General features: G+C 49.5%; 2 protein-coding genes and 1 non-coding gene across 4 annotated transcripts in view; 1 reads left to right on the top strand and 2 right to left on the bottom strand.

Annotated features, from left to right (window-relative positions):
* The window catches only part of RANBP10 (RAN binding protein 10), a 76686-nt gene extending 59131 nt beyond the window's left edge, over positions 1–17555 (top strand). The window contains exons 7-14 of one of the 2 annotated variants that reach the window (XM_068693616.1): positions 165–277; positions 2838–2946; positions 4277–4425; positions 5486–5681; positions 6945–7069; positions 7677–7819; positions 8310–8421; positions 10328–17555. In XM_068693616.1, coding sequence (XP_068549717.1) covers positions 165–277; positions 2838–2946; positions 4277–4425; positions 5486–5681; positions 6945–7069; positions 7677–7819; positions 8310–8421; positions 10328–10458 — 1078 coding nt within the window. In that variant the 3' untranslated portion in view covers positions 10459–17555. Of the gene's footprint in view, positions 1–164; positions 278–2837; positions 2947–4276; positions 4426–5485; positions 5682–6944; positions 7070–7673; positions 7820–8309; positions 8422–10327 lie in introns of both variants that reach the window. The other variant, XM_068693615.1, reaches the window with a different exon arrangement.
* A 1053-nt stretch (positions 17556–18608) lies between these two features.
* On the bottom strand, positions 18609–20677 carry LOC137862058 (C-C motif chemokine 5-like). The gene is made up of 3 exons (XM_068693715.1): positions 20507–20677; positions 19527–19638; positions 18609–19256 (listed from the first exon to the last, which is right to left on the bottom strand). The coding sequence occupies exons 1-3, from the start codon at positions 20571–20573 to the stop codon at positions 19166–19168; spliced, it is 270 nt and encodes an 89-aa protein (XP_068549816.1). The 5' UTR covers positions 20574–20677; the 3' UTR covers positions 18609–19165.
* A 4048-nt stretch (positions 20678–24725) lies between these two features.
* TRNAH-GUG (transfer RNA histidin (anticodon GUG)) lies at positions 24726–24797 on the bottom strand. Its single transcript has one exon. It is a non-coding gene; the product is annotated as a tRNA-His (tRNA).
* Positions 24798–25963: the final 1166 nt, after the last annotated feature.

Below are 25963 nucleotides of genomic sequence, written 5' to 3'. Positions count from 1 at the left end.
CATCGTTATATCGTAACTGAGCTAAGTTTGATCACTGAAATTGCAATTTCTGTTGTAATTTGTCTGATTTATCTGTAAAATTGTCTGATTTTTTTTTTTTCTGCAGTGTGATTGCTGTGTGTTACCAACACCTTTTCATCTATTTGTATTTTCTTACTTTCTAGTATGGTTTCTTCATATTTGGTTCATCATGGGTACTGTTCAACAGCAACTGCCTTCGCCAGAGTCACAGACACCACAATCCAGGAAGAACAGACCTCAATAAAGAATAGACAAAGTAAGTCTTTTGGGTAGTTGTTCCCAAAACACAGCATACTGGCTATGGGATCCTCCAGACTGCAGTGCTATTATCGCAGGACATTTAACATTGAAAGCTGTTGCTCACAGAGGAATGAAATACTGTTGAAGTAGAAAGTTATTCCACGACAGCACAAAGCTGCCCACAGCAGGCTGCTGGCTTGGTGTTGCTGCCTGTGGGTCAGCAGAACTCAGGCACCACTGCTCTGAGCACTTTTCCCATCATCACTGGGTCACTTCCACCTTCTGCTGGTTTTGCCTGAAGAACTGGTGCTGTTGTTTCCTTTGCCTGTCTGCTCTGAAAATGAATACCTGAATATACCCTGTCCTGATTAGAAGAGGTGAGGTGACTCAGCCTTACACATCAGGGACAGAAGGTGCTTTCTTGGAGGTAGGGTCAAACTGTTGGAGCGTAGATCTTGTTACCTAAGGCCTTAACTGAGCAGAAGTCAGTGTGCACTGGAGATTCCTTTGGATTTGGGTTCTTCAGTGCAATCTGTTGCAGCCTGGGCAGTTTTATTAGCATGGTTATAGGGACCAGGCATTTCAATCTATTTTGACCAGAACTCCCGGAGTTACAGAATCTTCCAGGCCCTTTGCGCATTTTGTATTTAGGTAAATTCAGAACACTGCAACAGGCTTCCTAGAGAGGTGGCTGATGCCCGGTGCCTGTCAGTGGGTGGTTCACCTCTCGGTTTGTAAGGCTGTAAGCACTCCTGGTTTCTGCAGAATAAGGCTTGCAGCTTTGTCTTTCTGTACTTCTATTTTGTAGCCATTCTATTCCCAGGCTCAGACCGCAGGGTCACAGAATGTTGGTGTGTGTTCTGCATTCTCCTGCCTGTTGAATGCAAGCTAAGCCCTGACCTATGCATTTCCTTTCCCTTTGTGAACTGTTTCTCATGTGACAGTTATGCATCAGGTGCATCGTGTCCCTTTGTAGTTCTCCCTCCATACATTACGTGTGCTTAGCCAGCATTCGGGTTGGTTTGGGTACTCAGCTTCATGCCCAGAATCAATAATAGCTGCTGCTCATCAGTGCCTTTGCATGGATAGTGCTGATGGGCTGTATGTTTTCCAGGTCATGCAACATGCAGCCCTCACCCCAGCCAGGGTTCATGCTGGTTTGTGTTTAAATGGTCAGGAGATGCGTGAGACAACACAGTCTGGTTCGTCTGAGGACAGGTGGCAAGGCAGCCAGGAGGGAAGGAATACAGAGCTCTGCAGTTGGGGCTCAAATAAAAGGTGTGAGGAAGACACAGACTGGAAAACAAAAAGAGAAAATAGAAAAGGCAGAGACATCTGTGAAAGCTGCCAAACAAGGCAATAAGAGCAACAAAAAGTAGCAAGACATGAAAAATGACGTTTAAGTAAGTAGAAGAAACAGAATGAAATGAAGGAGACTGCAACACGTGTTGGTGTGAGAACCACGTCTTTGGTTTTAGCTTTCAGCTAGGATAAGAAGCAAATACGTGCTGAAAAATGGGAGCCAAGAGAACTTCTTTCAAATTGTTATTGGGGATTAGTAATGAGCTCAATTAGTAATGCTGATGATTTGCAAAAATCTCAGTCTGTTGCTGTTAGTGCCTCTGCTTGCAAAACACCTCCCAAGCATTGGTAACCTCCTCTCTTGTTTGTAAGGAGACCTGAAAAAGCAGAGGGAAGTACAACGTGTTTTTAGTTTTAAGTACATTTAGAAAAAAACGAAATGCAAACCTCTGTAAATTAGTAGGTTCCCTGAGTATCCTGGGATGGGATCAGCGAGCATCTTAAGTCTTCTAGTAGTGTTTTCTGACCCACTGAAGAAACATATGTGGGATATGAACACACAGGGATAATACATGGCTTCTGCCTTGTGTCTTTGTACCTCTTAGAAATGTACAGCTTGCTGAGCTGTGTCTAGTTTAGTTTAGCCAAAACCTGATTGCTGGAGCTAGCTTACAGGTGCCACGTCCTCATTGCAGGCCCAGGTCAGTTGCAGGAAGCCAATTTTGATGGTGTTGTTACTTTTACTTGGAGGTAGGGATAATAAGGAAGCAGTACTGTGCTGTGGCTTAAGCCTCCAAACCTGCTAAGAATAGCTTGCTTGTTCAGAGGTCAGCCTTACAGCAATTTTCCAAGCGTGAAGCAGACAGAGGTTGTAATGTGGGGGTTTCCCCTCTGAAACTGTAACTTCCCCAGCAGCCTCCTTGCTTCCGTCCAGCTGTTGTGTCCTGCTGTCTTTTCCATTGCTGCTGACTAAGGGATTCTGTAGCTCCATGACTAAAGGACTAAAGTCACAGAGCACCCCACCCCAGCACACCCACTTCATCGTTCAGATGCTCCAGGTGTTTCTGAGCTACTAACAGATATTCTCCCTCATTTTCACAGACTTTTCCTCATCCTAATCCATAATGAATAAAATGTGGTCCCCAGTTCTCCCTAGCCCTTGTGCAAGGTGGTAGCGGGGAGCTGTGTGCCATACGTGAGACTTCACTCGGAAACTCTGCTGGCCATTCTTGTTGGCCTGTCCTGTGTGTCAATAGGTCTCCTTTTGCTTTCAGGAATACAGAAGCTAGTATTAGCAGGCAGAGTGGGAGAGGCTATAGAAGCCACCCAGCAGCTCTATCCTGGCCTCCTAGAACATAACCCCAACCTGCTCTTCATGTTAAAGTAAGTATGAATAGCTTTCTACTCCCTAATTCTGAAATGTGAAGCTGAAGGAGATAAGAAAGGGGCTGCCCAGCCCAGTCAGGCTGCACACCTCGGTCCGAATTCTTAACTGTCTGAGGTCCCTTTGGGAGCAGGTGGGAGAGGACTTAGCACATAGCCCTTCTGTTGCTCCTCAGATCTGGTATGGCTTTGCCTTATGAGGTCAGGCAGAGGTGGGTAAAATTTTAGTCCTGCTGACTACTAGAAACTCCTCCACAAGATAAGTAAAGGCTATCTGTGAAGATCTTGCAACACTGCGGCACATGGTGGTCACTGCAAAGATTCCTAGAAAGCTGCACGTATGGAAGAGGCTGTCGGGGGTAGAGACCGAAAGGAAAAAGTGCTTATGTGTCCCAGTTCTCCCAGCTGTACAGGGTTGCTCTTCCCAGCCTCCTGAGATGTGTAAGGACAGAGTTCCCAGTAAAGCTAACTTAGGAGCTGTCCTCGCTGTGGATACTGCATTTTTTTACCCTTTGCTGTCTATTTCCCATTGGACACCATAATTTCTAAATTGATGGAGCAGTGGGGGGACTATTGCTGGCAGTTTTAGTATCTGCCCTGAATTAAAAAAAAACACAGTCTAATTTTGGAGTACCTGCAGAGATGGTGGAGCTGAAACCACGCTGTAAAGGAATAATTTCTTAGCACAATAGAAGTAAACTTGCTTTTTGGAACAAGGAAAACACTCTTTATCCCACCATGTGTCCTGACAGCAGGCTTTCCATCACATGAATTTTCTTGGGTCCAGAGCAGGAGAGGTGTGGGAACATTTGGTTAACTGGAACAATATTATCTAAGTCCTGGGGTTATCCTGCCAAGCAAGGAATGTGCTGTGTTTGGAATCTGTGAAGTGTTTCACTTCTGATACTATGGCAACTCCTACTTGCACCACTGGCCCCACTGGTGCTGAAATGCTTTTTCTTTTCCTATCTGCCTTTGCTGATGCCAGCCAAGGTGGAGCATCTTGTCAATGACACAAGTGCTCCCCTACTTCCTATTAAGTGTAGGGCTGAAAAGAGGCTGACTGTTGGTATACTGCTCGTCTGTCTCTATCTGGTTCTCAACGTTTATTAGCTCTGAGTGGCGGCATCTGAACTCCTTCCTGCTATAGTGTTATCAGAGCACCCACAATACAAAGGTAGCAAGAGTCTAAAACGTCTCTTTCAAAGCCAAGACGTTTAACTCCTGTCCAATTTCTAGGACTTCTGCAGACAGTAACTAAGGAAACATCAATGCAGAACATCCTGGCTGTCACACACCCTTTTCTTCTTCTTCCTTCCTATGAAATCAGGTGTCGGCAGTTTGTGGAGATGGTGAATGGGACAGACAGTGAAGTACGTTGTTTCAGTGCACGCAGCCCCAGATCCCAGGACAGTTACCCAGGGTCCCCCAGCTTAAGTCCTAGACATGGATCAAACAACTCACATGTTCATAGTACTGGTAAGTGCTTTTTCTGTGTCTTCTGGTGAGAAGAACAAATGTTAAAGGTGAACTGCTGTATATTGCCTTACCTACTGCTTTCTGTTCTATGAAATGCTCCTTTTCTTTTCTGAGAACCAGCTGAGATGAGGTACTGATTTGGTAGGTGTCTCTGTACTGTTAAGAAATTGGTTTTGCGTGAGCTGTTTTCCACAGACTATTGTGTGCAGAGTCGTTTTTCTTTTTAGAACAAAAGCTTTTAAAGGTGGCCTTCTAGTGGAGCCATCGTGTGGCTCAGTTTTACAGACGAAGCTGTAAGAGGAGATTCTGGAAAATAAAGCCCATTTCCTGTACCCTGAAGTGTGCAAAAGAATTGCTTTCCAACAGGAGCCCTTCAGACTGCAGAAAATTAACACAGACTGGGCATAAGGTACACGGTTCTAGCCAATTTAGCAAAAGGCGAGGGGGATGCCTTGCATGAGTGCTTCTCCTCCCATGGTCTGTACCCTGGAATCTCTTAACACGTAAGAAGGAAACAGTTCTGTGCCTGCAAAAATTGCTCTCAGAAACATCAACTTTTTGTAGTTTGGGAAATTAAGCTTTAGGATTAGAAGAAAGAACAAGGTAAACCAGGACACCCTGAGACATATTTTCTAGGTAATTATTGGCTATGGCTTAGAAGGTGAGCGGGCCAGGGAGCAGAGCCCATGAAAACAGTTTGAGCTGCTTCACTGAGTCCTGAGCTGCTCACAGCCATCTATACTTTTTGTATATGTTTTGTTTTGGTGTTCCCACTGCTGCATGTAAGAAATTGTGAACATGCAAATGTTTAAGGGAAAGGAAGACAATCACTTGAATTCCTCAAAGCTGTCATGCACCTTCCCAAGCCAATATCTTTGCTTTCCTATATCATGTCGTGAGAAGTGCTAGGTATGTTTCTCTGAACAGAGTCAGAGATCTGTATCTTCAGTCTTACTTTGCTTCCTTCATTTGGGATCTGCCTCTCTTACTAATGGTTAACTTCACAAGGGAGTGTCATTGTCAGTCTGGTCTCATTTCTCTCTTCCTTCTTAACTTTCAGGAGCAGATAGTCCAACCTGTAGCAATGGAGTCATGTCCACAAAGAGCAAACAGAGCCACAGTAAATACCCAACACTGAGTTCATCATCTTCATCTTCTTCCTCCTCCTCCCCCTCATCTGTGAACTACTCGGAGTCCAATTCTACAGATTCTACCAAATCTCAGCAGCACAGTAGTACAAGTAACCAAGAAACCAGGTATATTTTTTTCTTTATAGATCCCTGTGGAGGGTGAGACGGTGGGAGAGGGCTCAGTGTTCTTTCTGAAGAGCCAGAAGAGCATCTGCCCTGCTCTTTTAAAAAACAGAGGAACTCTTCTCATCTGCAAGGTCACTACTGTTCCCAGCAGACATAAGCCTGTCCCAGTTCCCTGTTCTAGCTCAGGTTTGGAGGCTTATCTCATGAGGAATATAAGAATGGTCTTGTTTTAAACATCAATCTGTCCCATTAAACTTGATGCCACCAGAGCCCAACGTGATAGTTTGCATAGAAGCTCTCCCATTGGGCCTTTCTTTGGTTCAGCTGCCTCAGCCAGTGAATTACCCTTGATACGAAGCTTGCCTGCCCTTTTGTAGGTGAGGCAGCAGCCCAAGTGATTACTGGGTTGTTATGCTGCCCTCGAGTATTTTTCTTGGTCTACCTCTACCTGTTGCCCAATTTGTTGTCCTTTGAGATATGCCCCTGAATCAAAAACAATTTGTTTCACACTTGTGACAGCAGGCCAGACTTATAAAGCTTCACTTCTCTGAGAAGCTGTAGGCAATCCAGGAGAGCAGGGTGTAGCTACTGCTGCATTTACTGGGATGTGGAGTATATTGAACAGCAGTGAGAACTGAGCTTCCTTTGGGCTCACTTTGCAGGTTGGTGTTACAGGGCTGTCTGTGGCCCTTTTGGAGCAGAAGAATATCACTGTGATTAATAGAATTCCTTGCTAATTGCAGCTGGCATTTGTCTTGAGTACTGTGCCGAGCAATTTTCAGCAAAAAAAAAAAAAAAAAGGCCATCATGATTTTCTCATCATTTCATTTTTCTGAGTTAATCAACAGTCTTATTCAGACTGCTGTCTTGAACATTTAAACCTAAAGCCCATGTGTTTTCTGTACTGCACTTGTCAGAAGGGATGATGGCTTAACACAGCTAAGATTTTCCTCCTGTTTGGTACGTTCTCTGTTGTCTGGCTGCTGTTCAGTGTCCAGAGGTAACTGCTTCTTGCAGTGAAAGTGATGAGCGCTCTGCACCTGGAATTATGACAAGCACAAGCAGAACAGAAGACTGTTTCATAAGTTGTATTCAGAAGCTAGAAACAATTTTTGCTACACTGAATTAAACCATCTTGCTTCCTGGAGTTTAACTGACACCTATCCTGGTTTCCTGGCCATTGCTGGGCATCATTTGTCATCTGAGCTCTTCATTTCTTCCCTAATTTAGACATCTGGCCTTTCTTTCTTCCTTTCACCTCAGTGACAGCGAGATGGAAATGGAGGCCGAGCACTACCCCAATGGAGTCCTGGAAAATTCATCCACCAGGATAATGAACGGCACCTACAAACATGAAGAGATCCTGCAGACGGATGAATCCAGCATGGGTAGGGCCTCAGGCAGGAGGGGTAATGGGAAATAGAAAGAGCCAGTATCAAGAGTTAAAGTTGTGATTGGATTGTGGGGGAAAAATGTGTACTTTTGGGTTTCTTTCCCAGTGAATGAAGTTCTCAATATACCTATTTCACAAGGAAAATTAATCTGTCTTGGAACTGAAACTAGGTTTGACTTTTCATAATCACACAGCAGTGCTGATGATGTTGTGGACCAGGGAAAGCAATAGGATTCAAAGGTTTGTTCAGCACTGATCACGAATTCCAGCTCAGAAAAGTCCTGGCACTTCTACCAGCTGAGGAAATGAACCGAGCTGTGGAAGGCTGTCTGATTCCCAGCTGCAAAGTGTCCTCAGCACAGTATGGTCAGCTGTAACTATCTTGTTTGTGGGTGCTTCAGCCAGGAAAGAGAGGATAAATGAGCTACACTACCTCTGAAAGTGGGAATTCCTCCAGCTATAGTGGGCCTTGTGGCCACCTAGTATTGGGAAGAAAAGAAGGGAAAGGAGTTCGTGGCTAAGAAAGGGTTACATGACACATGGTGAGCAATGGTGTAGAATGAGTGACAATTGTTCCTTCTCCCCTGCCTTTCCCCTAGAAGACAGCTGCTCCCAGAGGCAGCTCTGCGGAGGGAACCATGCTGCTACGGAGCGAATGATCCAGTTTGGGCGGGAGCTGCAGATGCTGAGTGAGCAGCTTTGCAGAGAATATGGCAAGAACACAATGCACAAAAAGATGCTTCAGGTAAGCCTGGGCTTTATGCTGCCCCACTGCAGTTTTCTGGGCCAGGACTGGAGCTGTGGGTTTTCTTGCAGAGCTCTGGGTGGCCACCACATCTGCACCTGGAGAGGAAGAGGGGGCCTGCTTGGGGATCAGAGGATGAAACTCAGTGAGCATAGAGCATGTAGACCCAGTTCTCAGCACAGGAGAGAGGAAATAAAGCTCCTGCCTGCCTTCTAGGGGCAACTGCATGCTCTTCTCTCTAGGTGGCACTCTGTCTGCCTTCCTGTGCTGGCTCCCCTGCCAGGTGGAGACAGCACCCTCTAGTCTGCTATCTTGATGGCCCAGTGTGGTCCCTTGTTGCCAAGAAGAAAAGGGCCGTTTTTTTTCTCAGGAGGTAGGCACCTGTCACATTGGCGATGGCAGGAGGTGCCCTGGCTGACAGACTTGGTGGCATTCCTGTGTATTTGCAGCCATGCATGAACTTACTGTGCCTTTCTGTTCTCTCACACAGGACGCATTTAGCTTGTTAGCTTACTCAGACCCTTGGAACTGCCCTGTTGGTCAACAGCTGGACCCAATCCAGAGGGAACCTGTTTGTGCTGCTCTTAATAGTGCTATATTGGGTAAGGCCTGGTTCCTATGTGAGTGCTACCCACTGGACATACCTGTTCTCGGGCACTGTCCTGTGGCAGGCAGCCTGTGAGTGTCAGGGAAAGTTTGGAAGTACTTATCTTTAGCCTTTGCCTCTCTTTCTGTTGCTGAAAGGGAAGGGTTACAGGAAGGGAGGTAGGAGTGAAGCCTGCATAAAATGGATGCCTCTGATCTGATCTTTATTTGGCTCCCTTGGATCTTCCTCAGTGCTGCTTCTGAGAATTCTCTTAAGGATTTTCCTCACCAGCTTTCTGAAGAAGCCAATATCAGTCTGATGTGTTTCCCTGCCCCTCTTCCTTCTTGCTCTGAACCCACCTGAATCAGTTTGCTGATGTTAGCAAGGCTGTTTTCCATGTTGTCTGGGAGAACCTTCTGTTCAGAGAATATTCTGTTTGCCAGAATTTTGATCTGGCATCAAGCTGCTTTCTGGTAGGGAATGCAGTTACTCTGTTGCAGCAGCTTGTAAGCAAAGCAGGTTCCCATAGTGTTGGCTTTAAAGCATAGAGGGCCATAAATTCCTCTTAGCTTTGAGGCCATGGTGAATACTCACAGTTAAATGCAGCCAGGGTTTGTCTTCCCTACAAGCATATGCCTCTGCATGTTCCCATCATGTGGTGTGCTTGTTGGAGCCCAGAGAGCCTGGTGTCTGGTGTTGGAATCAGGGCTGTCCTACTGGTGAAGACCTGCTCTATGCAGGGTCCGTAGGTTATAGGTTGGTTTTCTACAGCTATCAAGACAGCTCCCCTTTTTCTGATGAGTTTTGCTCCCCTGCTGGAATAATGAGTATAGGGATAATAAGGTTATAACCTGCCACCAGTCTGCAAGAAAGGGATTGTTTCACTCTAGGCAGGCCCCTTGATCCTGTCACTGAATCCTGCACGTGCTGTGCCATTGCTCAGATAATTTCAGAGGATGCTCTTCTGTCTTGGTTAGATCAGTCCAGCTGACCACATGCAGTCCACCGGACAGCCTCTCTGAGACAGAGAGGAGACTGGCTCCTATGCAGACTCCAGACCCCTATTGGGTCTGTGCACCTGACATTTAGTGCCCCAAAAGGAGATTTAGAACTTATCTTCTGGGGGAAGGAACAAATTGATGAGCAAACTCTTGTTTTGTCTGAGTAAAGGAACAGAAGTTCTACAATTCAGAAGAGTCCCTTCCCCTGACGGTCAGCGTGGCCAGGTGTTCAGCACAATGGCTGAGCTCCAGCCACTGTTTGCCCACTGCTTGAGAAGCCTACAGAAGTTGCTGAGGGATGTCAGCAGTGAGAAGTGAAAGATGGTGTCTGGAAGTGCTTCGTCACACAGCTCACAAGACACGTACCTTGACTAGAGCAGCTCTGGGTTCCCTGACGCAGACCTAGCAAACATGATGTTGAAAAGAGGTGGTGACCAGTGACTGAGTGTGTATCAGCCTTTTTTTCTACATTACTGTGTGGACTTGCACAAGTGGGAGGGGGAGCAGTTGCCTCTTCCTTCGGGCTAACTTCTGCCTTTCCTTATTTTTCTGTGCTCTGATCTCTTAGGCTTTGAGGGTTTTTTGGCAGGCACTGAGGCAGCAGGAGCTACGCTGCCTTTTTCTTGCAGTGGTCACCTTTAGAAAGCAGCACTTTCTGAAAAGCAGCACTTTCTAAAAGGCCCTTTTGAGCTGTGTCCCCAAGGTGGGACGTGTCATGCATGGGCAGGCCTGTGGGGTATGCACAGGAGCGGTGGTGCAGAGCCAGCATTCCTCAGCAGTACCTTCTTGCCAGAGCTACCGTCTTCTGCCAGGTTTGCTCGGCTCGGTGTTCAGCTGGGACATAGGGGGACCTGAGTGCAGGTGAGCCAGCGTGCAGTTAGGATGCCTCTTCTAAACGGATTTCTCTTTTTGCCCCCACAGAATCTCAGAACCTGCCAAAGCAGCCCCCACTGATGCTTGCCCTGGGCCAGGCCTCGGAGTGTTTGCGGCTCATGGCTCGCGTGGGCTTGGGCTCCTGTTCCTTTGCCAGAGTAGACGACTATTTGCACTAGCCACCAGAGCAAGATGGAGTTGACATCGTTGAGTGCTGCCCTTCACCCTCCGTTGCTGCCACTACAGCACCACCTCGTCTATAGCCTGACGTCCCTGCCACCAACACCCCCTCTAGCACACACACACTGCCTGTGAAAGGATTGAGTTAGTCCCTCACTACGTGGCCATTCCTGCCCCCAGGAGTGACTGGCAGATCTTTCTTGTCTCCCTGCCATTGCTGCGGCTCTGGCGGCGCTCAGTATTTTGCTGGTTATTCTAACGTAGCGCCTTCCAACGTAGGGATTTCTCTATATTTTGATTGTTTCTCATGGATCCACCAGTATTTTATCTGGAGAGTTTTGCTGAGCTGGTTTCTGCTGATTTACAGAGGAAGCTCATGAAGTTGGTGACAGCTTGTTCTTTTCTTCCCTCCTCCCTCCATCTGTGCACATGCAGCATCATCTTCTGTGCTAGTTACCTGAACTCTTCTCACAGTGGCAGTTCAGAGGGATTTTTCTTTTTTAATTTTATTTGAATCCTGTTTATTAAAAAGGTCTCTTCCACCTCCACAAAGTCATTGATGTATTTATTGCCCAGAGACTTGGGCCCAGCCATACACATCATACATCCCCGCAGGAGACCTGGTGAGGTATGTCCCGTCAGGTGGTAATGACGGGAATTGGAGGAGCTTGGTTTTTACTGGTATATGCCTCTGTAAGAGCACAGGGCTCTCAAGTGCTTGTCTTTGTGAGTGAGAAGAGTAGAAGACTTGACATTGCCTGTGTTAGTTGCTGCAGTGTAGAAGCATCTCTCGTCCCCAAGAAGTGGGTAAATCTATCTCTCACAGTGGCTAGGGGGACAGGACTGACTAATACGGAATCATCTACCAGTGTACTGGTAGAAGTAGATCATAGTAAGAAAAAGTTGTGGTTGCTGCTCAGTTGGGCTGTTGGCTTGTGTGTTATATCACAAATCCCCATTTTTTTCCATACAGGAGGGCTCTGTCACCAAGACTCAATAAAATAGTGTTTACTGATCCCCCATAACACTGATCTAAACAAGAATCGCTAAATTTTAGAAGAGTCTTAAGAACACTAAGTTGAACTGTGCTCATCCTGCAAGCTTCAAATGCCCAGACCAGGTTGTGGGTTAGCGCCAGGGCTAGGTTTGTATGGTCTGAGACGTTAAGACAGGAGCAGCAATGTTTCTTTGGAGGATTGTTACGAAAATGATTTTAGTTTCAAGTCCAAAAGTGACCAGCAAGGATCTGTGGGTGAGTAACCTCCAGGTAGGATGGACATGGTAATGACTGCTGTGGTCCAGGGACTCAAGTCCTAAGCTTTTGGAATTCAAACCATCAGCCTGTAAATGTTTCTGAGCGTGTAGTTTGAGCTGGTGAGGCTGTGTAGCAGGATGCAGGCTTTGCATCCTCCTCTAGTGTATACCATCAGGAGGCTTCTGTTCCACTCTGGCTGCACAGGAGGAATTGTGATTCTGCACCAAATGAATTTAAGGTTTGTAGCTGTGACAAGAGCCCAGGGGAGCTCGTACCCAACATGTATTTTACTGCTGTTCTTGATTTTATTTTATTTTTCTGGAAGGCTCAAAGTAAAATAAATAGATTGTGTTGAGGTTTGCCCTTAAAATGGTAGTTAGCCCGTGCCAGAGCTTCAAGCAGCAAGAGAGCATCTAAGAAAGAAAGATTGTGTGTGAACTCAGTGCTGTAGCCTGGAGCTTATTAAACTTTTGCTGCATTTGCAGACTTGATTTACAGCTGGAACGCAAAGTTTGAAATCAAGGCAGAGCAGGAGGGCAAGCATGCAGAGTAAGACTGGTTGTGGCAGTGCTGAGGACAAATGGTTGTGGCTGTGTATGTGCAGGTGGTGTTGGAGTGGCTGGAAATGCCTGTCACTACCTTTTGGTGAAGGTATACAGTGTGTAGAGGCAGTGCTAGTGCCATGGTGGTCTACAAAAACAGGTAACGTGACATTTGTAGATGGGGGATATATTTTTATTAGATCAACTCATTGAAAAAAAGCTTGAGGGAACTCTTGAGAACTGAAGCCATACTTCTAAGTAAGTAGAAGTAGGTAGCAAGCAAAATAATTCAACGTGGAAATCAGGGGCTTCTGTTTAAATTCAGAAGAGCTCATGTGCCTGAAAACTTACCAATTTATTTTCACCTTTCCTAGTCAGCTCATGATGGATATTATCCCAACCTACAGTCCTTACGTTGCTTCAGTTGCTCAGACACTTAACTCAGTGGGCAGGCTTCCTTCCTGGAGTGCTGGATGCTCAACCTGCGCGTGGTGCCTCACCCAGCCCGTCGTGCCCCAGTGCTGTTGCTGAAACTGAGGCAGTGAACTTGTCCCAGTGAGAGATTCTTCTGCAGGCTCTCCATTTCTCAGACCCAGGCTTAGGGCACACTGGCAGGCTGATTGTGGGTACTGAGGTTGCATAAACTGCACTTAAGTGGCTTTGCCTTTCACATTTGGCTGTTTCCTGTGCTGTTGGTTATCATTTAACTTGTTGCTGTCTGGCTGTAGTCAGACTTCCTTTAATTTATGCTAATGAGGCCGTCTTTATCTCTCTGAGTTTTCCGTTCCTTCTTTTTGTTGTAATTTGTGGTTCCATTTAAGCAAAGTCTCTTTGTTGTGTATCACATTAACGTCTCCCTTGGTCTCTCAGCAAAGCTGTGCTGACTCCTAGAGCATTTTTTCATTTTCTATCCCCTTTCACTACAAAGAACCAAGAGATGCTCCGAAATACCTGCTTATTCTGGTGCCAAGAGAAATGTGATGAGGTGGTCTTCCTGGCTTTTCATGGAGACTGTTCCAGTGGTAGAAACCATCCTGCTGCTGTGTGAAGGTTAGTGCTGAGAGGCCACATTCTTAATTATGTTAATTGCATGTAGCAGGGCTGAGTCACTCTTTCTGCCACTGATGCTGTGCATTGTATAGTGGCAGTAGGTCCCTGCAGTCTGGAGAGCAGCGATGCTTTTCACTTCTTGCACTCAAAGCAGCAGTGCTAGGTTGAGTTGTTTTTCCCCTTTCTACTTGATCCAATTTTTAATTGGCCTCACAACTGTAACCAACACACGTTGCTGCGGCCAGCTTCTGGTGAGCTCTTGCATCCGGAGTCCTGCTTCTGTTTTTTGGGAAGTTCAGAGGCTTTTCTGCTATGACGTGTTTTGTTATTTGGTTTTTGGTTTCAGGTTTTCTTGCAGCGTCACTAGTGGATTCTGCTTGTTGTGCTTAGGTTCTGACTACTGTGATTATGAATCACTGTGGGCAAGATGAATGTGTATGCAGTGTTGGGGAACGTGTAGGTGTAGGCTCAAACCTACCATTGTTTCCTAGGTGAGATTTCTGATTTGGTTTTCCTGGGTTATTTTTAAAAGCCTCCTGGTCTTTGAGTTTTCCTGGCTATTCCTTGATGATTTATATTTTGGAACCTTGCTATGATATCGGTGAGATTGATTTGAATTGTCGCAGTCATTTTAAAAAAAGGAACAGAACTAAAGTGAATTAAGGTCTTTAACTTTGAGCACGCATACAGTATAACCAGAGGCTTCATGCAGTTTAAAAGTTAATTTTATAAAAGGAGTTTGGGATTTATTTCAAGTGCCTCCATGTTTTGCTCAGAAACAGGTGAATAAGTGAGAGAGGCCTTAAGAGCACCCCAGCTGAGGCTGTGCTTTATTTGGGCAGTCCCTCACAGCGTCACTTCTCTCAAGAGGCCTTCAGTAAGGCCACACAAATGTGTAGCTGCTCGGAGAAACTGCTGCTTTCCCATTTCTTGGTGAGGCTGACAAGGTCTCAGCTGTGCCCCTGTGTTATGATGCTGATGGCATCGGATGCAGGACCTTCACCACATGAGGTTGCCGTGTAGCTTGCTCTGCTGAGCTGCCTTCAGATCCTAGAAGAGAGGTTTCCAGACTACAGCCACGGGCTACTCACAGTTCAGGAAACATTTCTATCCATGCAGCCACAGGAGAGGCTTTCTAGCTGTGGTTTCCTTCCCAGGGCACGTGAAATGCTGCAGCTCGAACAACTTTTCCAACTCTGCCATCTCTGCACACTCAGAGAACCTCATGTCTCAGCTGGTCAGTGCAGAGTCACCACCACAGCTACAGCCTGTGGGCTGGCAGACAAGAGCCTTTCGGAAGAATAACTTCACAGTGACCAAGTGAAAATCTGCTTTCCATGGGTGCTGAACTGCAGCCCTGCACATCATGAGCTTTGTTTTTGAGACCAAAGTCTTGCCTTTGAGAACAGTGTCCTGGGAACTCAGCGCTTACAGGGTTCAGTGAGCTCTCCTGTGGGCAGGGAGAGCAGCGCTCTGTCCCCTGCGCATCCTGAGATGTGCTCTTAGGGCCAGCTTCTTGTGGGAAAACTTGTTACTGCTACCAGATCTCCCTTCTTGCCCCTTTGCTTCTCAAATTCACAGTATTCTCCCACCTGTGTTAACATCAAGGTGATACCTGCAGTGTTCGGTGCTCCCTTCAGCCTGGAGTTGGACTGCCCGTAGCACTTCTGCTGTTCTTTTGGGGTCTGGTTAGGAACTGAGCCACTGCATGTGGCCAGCAGAATGGAGAGGGACTTCCAGAATGAACCACTGGGTACGCAGCATCCAGCTAGAGGGGGGCGGCTGTCCTGTGGCTGCTCTCCCTCCCCTCCAGCCCCTCTGTGTGTGCCAGCACTCCAGCTCACTGCTTTGGGATACGTGGTGCTATTTCCAACCTCCTGGTTGTGCTCACTGTGCTGCTGCTGATCTGGACACCAGGCGATGCCGTCTTTGGCATGGAAAATTGGCCCGGGAGTATTGCATCTTGTGGTTGTGTGCACTTAGGTTTTTCCCATCTGCCTGGTTATTCCTTCTGGGAGTTTTTGTTTATTTTTGTTTTAACAGTGACATCTCTGCCTGACCTCAGGCCGTGCCCTGATGTGTCACAGTCTTATGAAGACATCCTTATCATTCTTGAGAAAGCTTTGTTCTTGAAAACTCCCTTGAACAACTGGAGCAAGGAGAGCTGGGTTCACTAACTGTGGGGATGGAACTGATCATTTTCCTCGTTAGGCATCAGGCACAACGAATTATCTCCTTGTCCAGCAGAGCAAACCTTGTTGGATTGCTGCAATGCTGCTGTGCTTTGATACCTCTCTTAATACCCGTGTAACACATTGCTTAGACACAACTTTCAGAGTTCCCTCTGCCACCAAGGGGGTGACTGAGAAGGCTGGCTGTGGTGGCCAGGCCGTATAACCACGTGTGAATGCCATGAGTGCACAAAACACTGCTGGGAGGTTCTTTCCATGGAGCAGCAGTGTGCAGTCTCCGTGGGGCAGCAGGTGGAGAGGTCCCTCATGATCCTGCACACCGTGAAGCCTCATGGAGCTGCTCACGGCTGTCCTGAAGCTTTTTGGGGCCAGCCAAGGCCAGTTTCAGACCAGCAGTTCCCTCCTGAGAGGTAGAGTTGACCCGTAGCACCTTTGTTATCTGGTGTAGTTGTGTATAGAGGACTGGGACAGCCTCACCTGGGAGAGACCGCCCAGCGTTGATGGGAGAAGGAACCTGTTCCTGAAAAGGTGGTCGTGGTCTGCCCTGGTGTCCCATTTGCAGGAGGAGCAATTTCCTTAAAACCGTGCCCAAGTTAAGAGCAGCTTCAGTGGTGGATCCTGAGGGGCGTAGTGTCCTAGAGAAAGCTGGTGTTGGCACATCTCTGTCCCTAGCTGCTTCTGCAGAAGGGTGTGAGGGAGGGAGTGGACACGTGCTGTGTGCTGCTGAGACCCTTCTGCTGCTCTGAGAGCCAAAACTTTGTGAGCAGTGCCCCACCGGCTGCGTAGGTCACAGAGCTGGAGGAAGTGTTGGTGGAGGGGGTGTGGGGGGAAGTGGGGAGTTACAGCACATTGGGGGAAAAGGGAGCAGCTGAGAGCCTGGAGGCCTCCTCCAGAGGAAGCACCGACTGCTCTCCACTATCCCTCCCTGCAAAAAGAGGTGGTGGGTGAGTGAATGTTGCGTGTCTGTCACTCTCCCTGCATCCCACACACGGTATTCAGAGCCTGCAGCTTTGAGCTGTAGCGATGCCCAACAAACCGAGAGCTCCTCCAGGCTTGAAGAGCGCCTGCCCCTTATCTTCCTGACAACCATTTTATTTCCAGGAGGGAAGCATAACCATTTCCAGCTCACAAGAAGAAGGGCCCTGTGTGGGGTTTTTACACTCACGGTCCTGCAGAAACGTTCCTGGAGGTCATGCTCCTTGGTGAACTTGCCCTGCCTAGGCAGACACCTTTTCTCTGCTCGCTCCACTTGTGTCCAGGAACGTGCTCTGCTATCCACACCCCTCTGCTCAGGAGGGCTTTAGCTGCTTCCTTCCTCTCTGAAGAAGCACGGGGGGCTCCTGCATGCCGGGCTTCTCAGAGGTTCAGGCATTGAGAAGGAGAAGCAACAGCGGCTCTGGGGATAATCAGGATTTTTCAGAAAATTTTAAACATAGAAGTGTGGTGACTTTTTCAGACTAAGTACTCCGCACAGGCATTCGATTGGGATTTTCTCTCTCGGTCCCACCTGTGCGCACTCTTTGTGGCTCTCCAGCCAGGGGGGCAGGAGGAGGCTGCCGGCACCCGAAGCTCCTGCACACGATCCAGGCCATTCAGCGGTGCAAGCCCAAGGACCTGCCCGTGACACAGTTAACTCTCTTCTGCTGGTTGCTCAAAACTCAGGTATGAAATGCTCAGCTGGAGCGTGGGGAACGAGGTCTGTGCAGGCTTCCCATCAGCCCTGGACGAAAAGCCGCAATTGGGCTGCGACAGAGCAGATCTCCCTCTGCCGCTCCAGACTTTTCATCGCCTTTTGAGGGGGGTTTTCCTCCTCGTTGGTACACCATCAGCTAAATGGACATTACACAAATTGTGCACATTGGTTCAGTCTAAGCTTAGTATTTGTGAATTAAGTTATCTGATGCTTCGCATGAAAACTTCAAAGGGGGAGGGGGGATTTTAACTGAGAAAAAAAAAAAAAAGCCTATGAAAATATACTGGAAATATGGTAAAGAAATCAACGTTCTGCTGTATATTGACAGAATTATTTTTATTAAAATACACATCCATGTGCAAGAGCTAGCGTGGAGCCGTGTGCTTTGTGAGTCTCTGCTTGCGTTTTGGGCACCTGGAGCTGTGCTGGTGGGGACAAGCGGCCGAGCCCAGCTGGGGTCCGGCCCTGCCGGAGGGGGGCTGTCCTGGGCAGCACAGTGGGGATAAGGCAGTGGGGTCCTGCCTCCTTCCTTCCCTTTTCTCACCTCTCCAGAGGTGAGCAGACGGCAGCAGGAAGGTGTGCTTGTCATTACACAGGTCCCTTGCGGTCATAGGAGGCTCTTAGCTCAGGCACGGCTGCCTCTCATGTGCATTCAAGGGCAGCGAGCAGTTGCCACTAGGTCTTTCAGGTAAGTCCTACCCAGGTTTGATACCAGGATTTATTTATTTATTTATTTTAATATTTGTGTCCTTTTGTTATAGACCATCTTCAGGCAGGGCCTGAGCTCTGTTGCCCTCTTCTTCCTGGTGAGGGACCGCTGCATGGGTGCAATATCTGTTTCCTCGTGTGATAACCATGCAGAGGGAGGAGGGACAGAGCATTAGGATATAAGGAACGTGTCAGTACGTGGCCAGGTAAGCAAAGGCCAGCACAGTTACTGAAGGGGGTCTAGAGATCCCACACATTCATTGCCGTCTTTCTCATAGGGGGTGCGATGTGTCAGCCCTGTAATCTTCCTTAGATACCTGCTGACCTTCATCAACTTTTTCACATCTCAGCAGGAGCTACGCAGCTCTTCTTGCAGGTCAAAATTATTCTGATTAGATGCCTGCCCTGACAAGAACTGCTTTTTCTCCTTGAGCATCGTGTTGCCCAGCCATAATAATCCAGTCCTGTTGTGAACCTACACAAATTTGATTTTTAGTGACACCTGTGCTGCTCCCACCCCTCCCCAGCCCTGGACAGGGTCTGCAGCCTGCGTGTTACCTGCAGAGTATGCCCAGCATCTACAAAAAGCAGCTGAAAGGTGGGCTGTGTCCTCATCATACTGGCACTGTGGATGTTATTTTTAGTCTTCCTCATCTGTTTTGACCAAACACCAGAGCATTTAGAGGCTGACAAGGCAGTGAGGGAGCTGGATTTGGCAGATCAGTATATTCTCCCTCAACCCCCTGCTCCTGAGCATCAAATACTGGAGCACCTGCAGCGTGTGTGGGGCTGAGAGCATGCCATAAAGACGTAGCCTAATGCACAAGTCAAGGCCTGGCCCCACTGTCACATCCCCAACAAAGCTGAACGTGAAGAGGCAGAGTTAGTTCCTACCCCACAGAAACGCGTGCCTGTACCCAGCAGGCGTTTTGGTCACACTGTGCTCTGGGCTTGTTGGATTTGCTCCTCGGGCTGAAAAACTGGGACAAACTCAAACAGCAGCTTGTGGAAATGAGTCTTTATTATAAATATTTCTGCCACTGGGCATGTCCTGGCAGGGCAGTAGCAGTGTGAGGTACGCAGTGTCCAGCTTGTCTGTGCTGCCGTGAAGCCCGGCCTCCCTCGGGGCGCAGGCTGGCTCTGTGTGCAGTGCCTGCACCCGCTGCCATGCGACCCTCTGGGGAGCTGCACCGAGCACCCTCTGCTCCGTTTGGAGATCTGAGGGCTGGAGGCACGAGTCTGACCGTGGATGGCAAAACGTGGATTTCATTTTTTTCTTCTAAGCTTATTTAGCGTTTTCTTCACCCAGGGCTTCTGAGGGTTATTACAGACCTTGAAACCAGCAGCAGTCACAAACCTGCAGCAAGAAGTGAGGAAAGGATGGTGATAAACTGTGAGGGCTTCCCTCCCTATGTACAACTTCCCCTCCATCCCCCCAACCTCGATGCACTCCCAGGAATGTGATCTAAGCTGGACCACATTCAGCTTTCAGGTGTGATCCCAGCTGGACCCATCTTTCAGCTGTCTCTGGGGCAGGACAGGATGGGGAGAGCTGTTCTAGTTCCCAGGCACAATTCTGTGACAAGGTGGGAGACAAATCCAAGCGGTGAGAGTGCTGGATACTTACACTACTGCAGGTAAGGCACAGTCGTTGGACGTCTCGTAGAAACTCTTTATATTTGCAATCCGAACAGGTTTTTGTGCATAATCGAAGCAGCATTCAGTAGGTGTGTAGAGTGCTGTGAATGGAAAGGAGAGGAAATTTGTGAAAACCGTTAGCAGCACTGGGCAAACTCCTTTGTCAGACAACTACACCATGCGATGTGTAAGACAGGTTGTGGAGTTTCTTAGCAGCTTCCTGCTCCCTTGCACTGCACCAGGGAAATGGAAACCTACACGGGGGTTGAAGCTTTCAGGCCAGAGAAGGCTCAGTGCAGCTGTGGCAGGGATTTGCTTCCCTTCATGGCAATATGCACAGAATTCAGAAATGCTGACAAAGGTGGGGGGGGGGGGGGGTGGCACTGCACCCAGCACCCTACAGTCTGCACCATGATGTGTGCAGCAGCTGCTAAATTGCACAGCGGCATTGGGCTGCTAGGTCTGGGGGGGGAAGTTTTGTGTGTCTGCAAGGTGGGGGTACAACTCGCAGCGTATTTTGGGAGTCTGCAAACAGCCGCACGTGCTGGGTGCAGGACCCCTCAACCCACTTGGTTATCTAGCTGAGCCCTGGGAAAGAGCTTCCTAGAAGATGATTCTCCCAGTTACTGCAGCATTTCCCTAAGTCAGCCTGAGAGGTCTTCTCCGCAGAGGGACCCAGCCATCCAGCAAGAATCTGGCTCACCCCACGCTGCCGAGGCAGCACTTTAGCACCCAGCACATGCCAGCCCTGGGGGCAGCTTTACCGAGGCCACCCAGCTCAGGGTGCCGTCCCCGTCCTTCCCTGCACCCCTGGGACCTGCAGCCCCATCCCAACCAGGAGCCCTGGGGGTTGCTCTTCCTGCCAACAGCACCGTCCCTGCTGGGCTTTCATCCCTGAGCTCCCCAGGGCAACATCCCCAGCCAGGTCCCCAGCCAGCCAGGGTGCTGGCAGCCCGCGAGGTGCCTCACCTGTGGCGCAGTGCTGGGAGAAGGTGAGGAGCAGCAGGAGCAGCAGGACTGGTCTTGTGCTGAGCATGGTGGCTGTGCGAGGGCTCTTCCTCAGTACAGTGCTGCTCTGTGCAGTCCTGCACGGCGTCTGTGGCCTGGGGTCCTCCTGTGCTGCAATTTATCCTCTGCATGCCACCTACTTGAACCGCTTTTCCAAACATTTTGGATGTTCTAAGAAGCCACTTCTCGGGACTGAGGGGATTTCCTTAAGATGTGGTTTATTACAGGGGCACGTCCAGTGACGCGTAGAAGCAGCAGTGGACCAGAGCAGCCACTTCCACTTTCTGTGGAAGGGAGGGGTCGAGAGCCTTTGGGGGAACTACACTTTACCTAGGAAAGTAGAGAAGAACAACTTTCTGTGCACTTGCTGAGAAAAGCAAGCCATGGGGTCTCATGGTTTCACGTTCAAATGATTTTCTAATAGGAGAGACAAACAACAATGAGGAGGAACAAATGACAATCAGCAGGAGCAGGTCACTTACTGATTTGCCTGGATTCAGAGTGTAACTCTTAAACAAAACATCGATGAATGAATCTCCTCCAAGCCTGCCTCCCCAGCCATCCTGGCCATGTGCTTTCTGCTGTGCTGTTACAGAGGGCACTGCATTCAGCATGGCATGGGCTGAGAGTGTGTCAGGCAGGAACAGCCACGCAGGACAGAGTTAGAAGGGGCCCAGAAGCTGGGGGTGTCTGTGTGGGGGTGGGCAGAGATGCTTTTAGTGGGTTTGGGAGACTTGCAGAGAAAGGAAAGAAGTGGGGCAATGGCACCAGGGGGCCAGAGGAGAGTCTAGGCCTGATCCCAAATGGAAAGCAAGTGTTGCCTCTGGCCCCTACACGAGGGATTTGATTGAGATGAGGTCAGAGGGATGGAGGACTTCTGGTCATCAGTGCACGGAGGGGTCATTCCTGTGAGGAGGGCAGGGAGATGGGCCAAACCCTGCCACAACCCCTAAAGAGCGGGCCAGGACCCCAGAGGGGACCCCGAGGGCAGCACCACAGAAGTTTGGACTCTGTGCAGAGAGCTGTGCACGGGGGGGAAAATACAGCTGGGGGGGAGGACCTGCCGGGCACCCGTGTGGTGTGGCGGTGAGTGGGAGTGTGGGAGGCCAGGACTTCTCAGAGAAGAAAAGTTTAAAGAAAGTTCCTTGAAGATCCTCTCATGTTTGTACAGCTTCTCTGGAAGGAGAAAGGAGAAGAAAACAAACGCGCTGATGACTTCATTTTCTAAGATCTAGTCGGCAGCCCACGGGGTCTGGCAGCCTGGTGGTTGTGCAGAGATTTGGGAAGGGCAAAGGGCAGCAGAGCAAGGCTGCAAGCCCTATTTGCCAGATCAAGGAGCCCCTTAGGGATGGGGCAGAGGTGGGAACAGCCCTGGGCAGTGCTGTCTACCCCAGGGTGGTGGTGCCGTGTCCAACAGTCCTTGCTGCATTAGCTGGCCCTGTGCTGGGAGTGCAGAGAGCCAAGAAGGATATAATCTCTCAGCCTGCCTTACAGGTCTGAGTTCTTCCTAACCCCTTCTCAATCTTTTCACAGATTCTAATGCAACTTTGCCTCAGTAAAAGGGTTCTGCAGGATGAAAACACCCAATACACAGCCTCTGAGCCCCTTTCTACAGCCTCTCCACCTCCCCTGCCCCTCAGGCTCTTTCACCTTCCCCTTTCTAGCTCCCAGCACGTCTATAATGTGCAGACTCCTGAGCTGAACAAGCCACCAGGGTCACACCACCTCCTAGACAGGATTTAAAAACAAAGGGCTGTAATTAAGGCCTCTCCAGGAGAGTAAACTGAGCTAATGGATTTTTTTCAGCCATCTCCTCACTCAGAAAAATGTGCGGTAAAGCTTACAATACAGTTTCTCATAGGATCCTACTGGACCAAATGCCCAGCATACTGCTGGATGGGTGAACAATTGGCTGACAGGTAGGACTCAAAGGGTTATGGTAAATAGGGTTATATCAGCCTGGTGGTGAGTCACCAGTGGGGTCCCCAGGGCTCCTTTTTAGGGCCAGTCTTCTTCAATGTTTTTATAAACGATTCGGCTGTAGGACAAGAAGGTGCTTTGAGTAAGTTTGCTGACGATACTAAACTAGGAAGAGCTGTTGAGTCCATTGAGGATGGAAAGGTCTTGCAGAGAGATCTGGACAAATTGGAGAGCTGGGCAATCACCAACCACATGAAGTTTAACAAGAGCAAGTGCTGAGTCCTGCACCTGGGAAGGGGCAACCATGGCCATATGTATAGACCGGGCAACGAGATGCTGGACAGTAGCCACACAGAGAGGGATCTGGGTGGCGGTTGTGGTTGACAGCAAGATGAATATGAGCCAGCAGTGTGCCCTGGCAGCCAGGAGGGCCAACTGTATCCTGGGGTGCACCAAGCACGGCATTAGAGGGCTACAAAGATGGTGAAGGGCCTAGAGGGGAAGGTGTACAAGGAGCAGCTGAGGTTACTTGGTCTGTTCAGCCTGGAGAAGAGGAGGCTGAGGGGAGGCCTCATGGCGGCCTACAGCTCCCTCATGAAGGGGAGTGGAGGGGCAGGTGCCGATCTCTTCTCTCTGGTGACCCATGATAGGACCCAAGGGAATGGTGTCAAGCTGTGACGGGGAGGTTCAGGCTGGATATCAGGAAAAGGTTCTTCACCAAAAGGGTGGTCGCGCACTGGAATCACAGACTGTTAGGGATTGGAAGGGACCATGAAAGATCATCTAGTCCAATCCCCCTGCTGGAGTAGGAACACCTAAATCATGCCACACAGCAAAAGGGCCAGGTGTGTTCCCTTCAAAAAGTGGAGGGAAGGGAGACACCTCTGTGAGAGCAGATTTAAGAAATGGAAAAAAAAACACAACACACACAACTGTTGCAGCCCCAGCCTCTCCTCAGACAGCAGAGGCGGATCGTCTCGCAGGTGGCAGCTCCTGTCAGGAGATCCTGCTCCAGCATGGGTCCTCTCCACATGGTCGTGGTAGGGCAGAAAGGTGCTGCCCCCAGCTCCTTTTGCTCTGCCAGGTGGCCACTGCCTCTTCTGGTGCCCTTCTGGCACAATGGGGAGGCAGGAGGAGGGAAAGGAAAGTGGGGAAAGCTGAGTGATTTCCAGGAGAAGCCTCCGAAGCCTTCCCAGCTGTGCTGGGAAGAGGGAGTAGTTGGAGTGCTGTGGCAGCATGTGGGGAAGCTGTCCCTGCACCCCACAGGAGAGCCCCCACGTGATGCCTCCACATCAGATTGCTGAAAGCCCAAGTACGTGACTCTGTATTGGGTTTACCTGGCAAGGTTTTGGGAGCAGGGGGCAGCAGGGGTGGCCCCTGTGAGAAATGTCCAGCAGCTGCCCCTTGTCAGCTAAGGGCCAGTTTCAGCTGGCTCTAAAGGTACCCGTTGCTGCCCAGAGCGGGGCCAATAAGGGACGTTGGCAGCACCTCTGTGAGAGCAGATTTAAGAAAGGGGAAAAAAAGTGTTGTCCAACAGCAGCTGGGAGAGCGAGGAGAGAAATGGCCAGACCTGTAGCCCGTGGAGAGGAGCCCACGCAGGAGTCCACACAGCTGCCCGGCAGGAGCTGCTGCCCATGGGGGAGCCATGTTAGAGCACTTTGCTCCTGACGGATGGGCCCTGTGGTACGGATCCATGTTTGGAGCAGTTCTTGAAGAGCTGCTGTCTGTGGGAAACCCACATGGGATTGGTTTGGGAAGGGCAGCATCCTGTGAGAGGGACCCCACATGGAGCAGGGGCAGAGAGTGACCGTGAAGGAGCGATGGAGACGAAGCATTACAGACTGACTGCAGCCCTTTTTTCCCTAGAAAAGTGTTTTGATTTTATTTTTTAGTTTTATTTTTTAGTTTATTGCTGCTCTACAGTGTTAGTAATAGGTAATAAATTACATTAATCTTCCTGTGCTAAGTCTGTGTTGGCCATGGTGATAATTGTTGAGTGATTTCCCTGTCCTTATCTCAACCCTTGAGCCATTTTCACTGTAGTTTTTCCTTTGAGGAGGGGGAGAGATTGTGGTGGAGCTCATCTGCCCAGCTAAGGAAAACCTCCACAAACTCTGAGGAGCAGGGAGCACTGCAGGGCCGCTACCTCCCCCTTGGGCCACAGCATCTTTGCTGACACACCGGCTGGAGCTTCCCTGCAGATGTCTCCCTTGCATTTTCCAAGTGGCCTTTGTGCGCACCCGGCTCTCTGCAAAACCATTGCTGTGACTCGGATTCGAACCGAGGTTGCTGCGGCCACAACGCAGAGTACTGACCACTATACGATCACAGCTGTGCGGTGGGAGGCCTCGCACGCACCGGGAGCAGAGGCAGGAGAGCGTGCTGGCTGTGACAGACCGCACCGTCCCCTCTCCCGTTGTGGTGCACCCGGCATGTCCCGGGCCATGAAAGCCGGCTATTTTGATCAGGGCAGCTCCGACTGGGCTTGTCTGCTGCTGCTCGGAGCCTCAGCAATGTGGAACAGGGCCTTAAAGCTGCTGTGTAAAACTCTGGAGATGGCGGATGGCAGCCAGGGACAGAAGCTCTTACAAACAAGGGTGCCATGTGATGTGCTGCAACAACACAGCAGGGAATATCATGCTGTGGGGCAGGATGTGGTAGGGTATGACACCCTAATACAGCAGAAGTACAGTTAAATTGTACAGTAGGCGTGTAATTAGTAAAATTATAGCATGTTCTTGACCTCCATGCACGACTTGGGCCTGGTCTGGAAAGGGAGGAGCAGAATGGCACTGGAAGACCCGGCCCCGCTGCCACCTCGCTGCCTGGCCACTGCCTCTGCTGAGAAATCCTTCTACCTACTCTTTGCTCCTGCCTGGTTTGGAAAGGAAAAATCATGGGGAATTTTTTTGTCATTGCCCAGCCCTGGGCAGCAGCAGCAGGGCTTTAGGGGACCCTAGCGCCTGCAGGAATCAGTTTCAGGGCCGAATAGAGCTCTACCTTTGTCATGCTCCTTCATGCGCCTTCCCCTGCCTCAGCTCCTGGCACAGAGCTGCTGGCAGAAGCAGCACCCCACAGAGCCTGGCTCCAGCCGAGTCCACCAAGAGGCCTTGTGTCCCATCTCATGGTGCACTGGGATCCTCCTGAGTTCCCAGTCTCCCTGCCCTGCCAGGCTTCCCCAGAAGGGCTGCCTGGAGCCTCCCTCCTACCTGGTGGCCTTTGCCTGATGTGCTGTGGCAGCACATGTGCGAGCCCCAGGGTATCCAGCACGCTGGGGCCAGAAATAAGTGTCTGTGCCATCCTCAGGAGATGCTTCTCCATGCGACACAGGCCTCTCCAGCTGCTGTCACCAGAGGATAAGGGCAGGAGGGAGTCTGTGAGGTCACTGCCAGCTCTGTGACGCCACTGAGCGCATCACAGAGCCCAGGCGCAGGGCACAGACAGGACCAGAAATGATGGGCACCCAGCAGGGCCAGGGGCTGGGGGCTCTGCAGGGAG

This window comes from Anas acuta, chromosome 10 (genome assembly GCF_963932015.1).
Source record: "Anas acuta chromosome 10, bAnaAcu1.1, whole genome shotgun sequence".
NCBI classification, from domain to species: Eukaryota; Metazoa; Chordata; class Aves; order Anseriformes; family Anatidae; genus Anas; species Anas acuta.
Note: the sequence above shows the minus strand (reverse complement) of the source record. Positions and strands in the feature narration are given on the sequence as shown.

Coding starts and splice junctions, on each gene's coding strand:
- LOC137862058 (XM_068693715.1), bottom strand. CDS start 20,573: ATGCTCAGCACAAGACCAGTCCTGCTGCTCCTGCTGCTCCTCACCTTC. Junction 19,639..20,506: donor CTCCCAGCACTGCGCCACAG/GTGAGGCACCTC, acceptor TTCCATTCACAG/CACTCTACACACCTACTGAA. Junction 19,257..19,526: donor TGTGCCTTACCTGCAGTAGT/GTAAGTATCCAG, acceptor TTCTTGCTGCAG/GTTTGTGACTGCTGCTGGTT.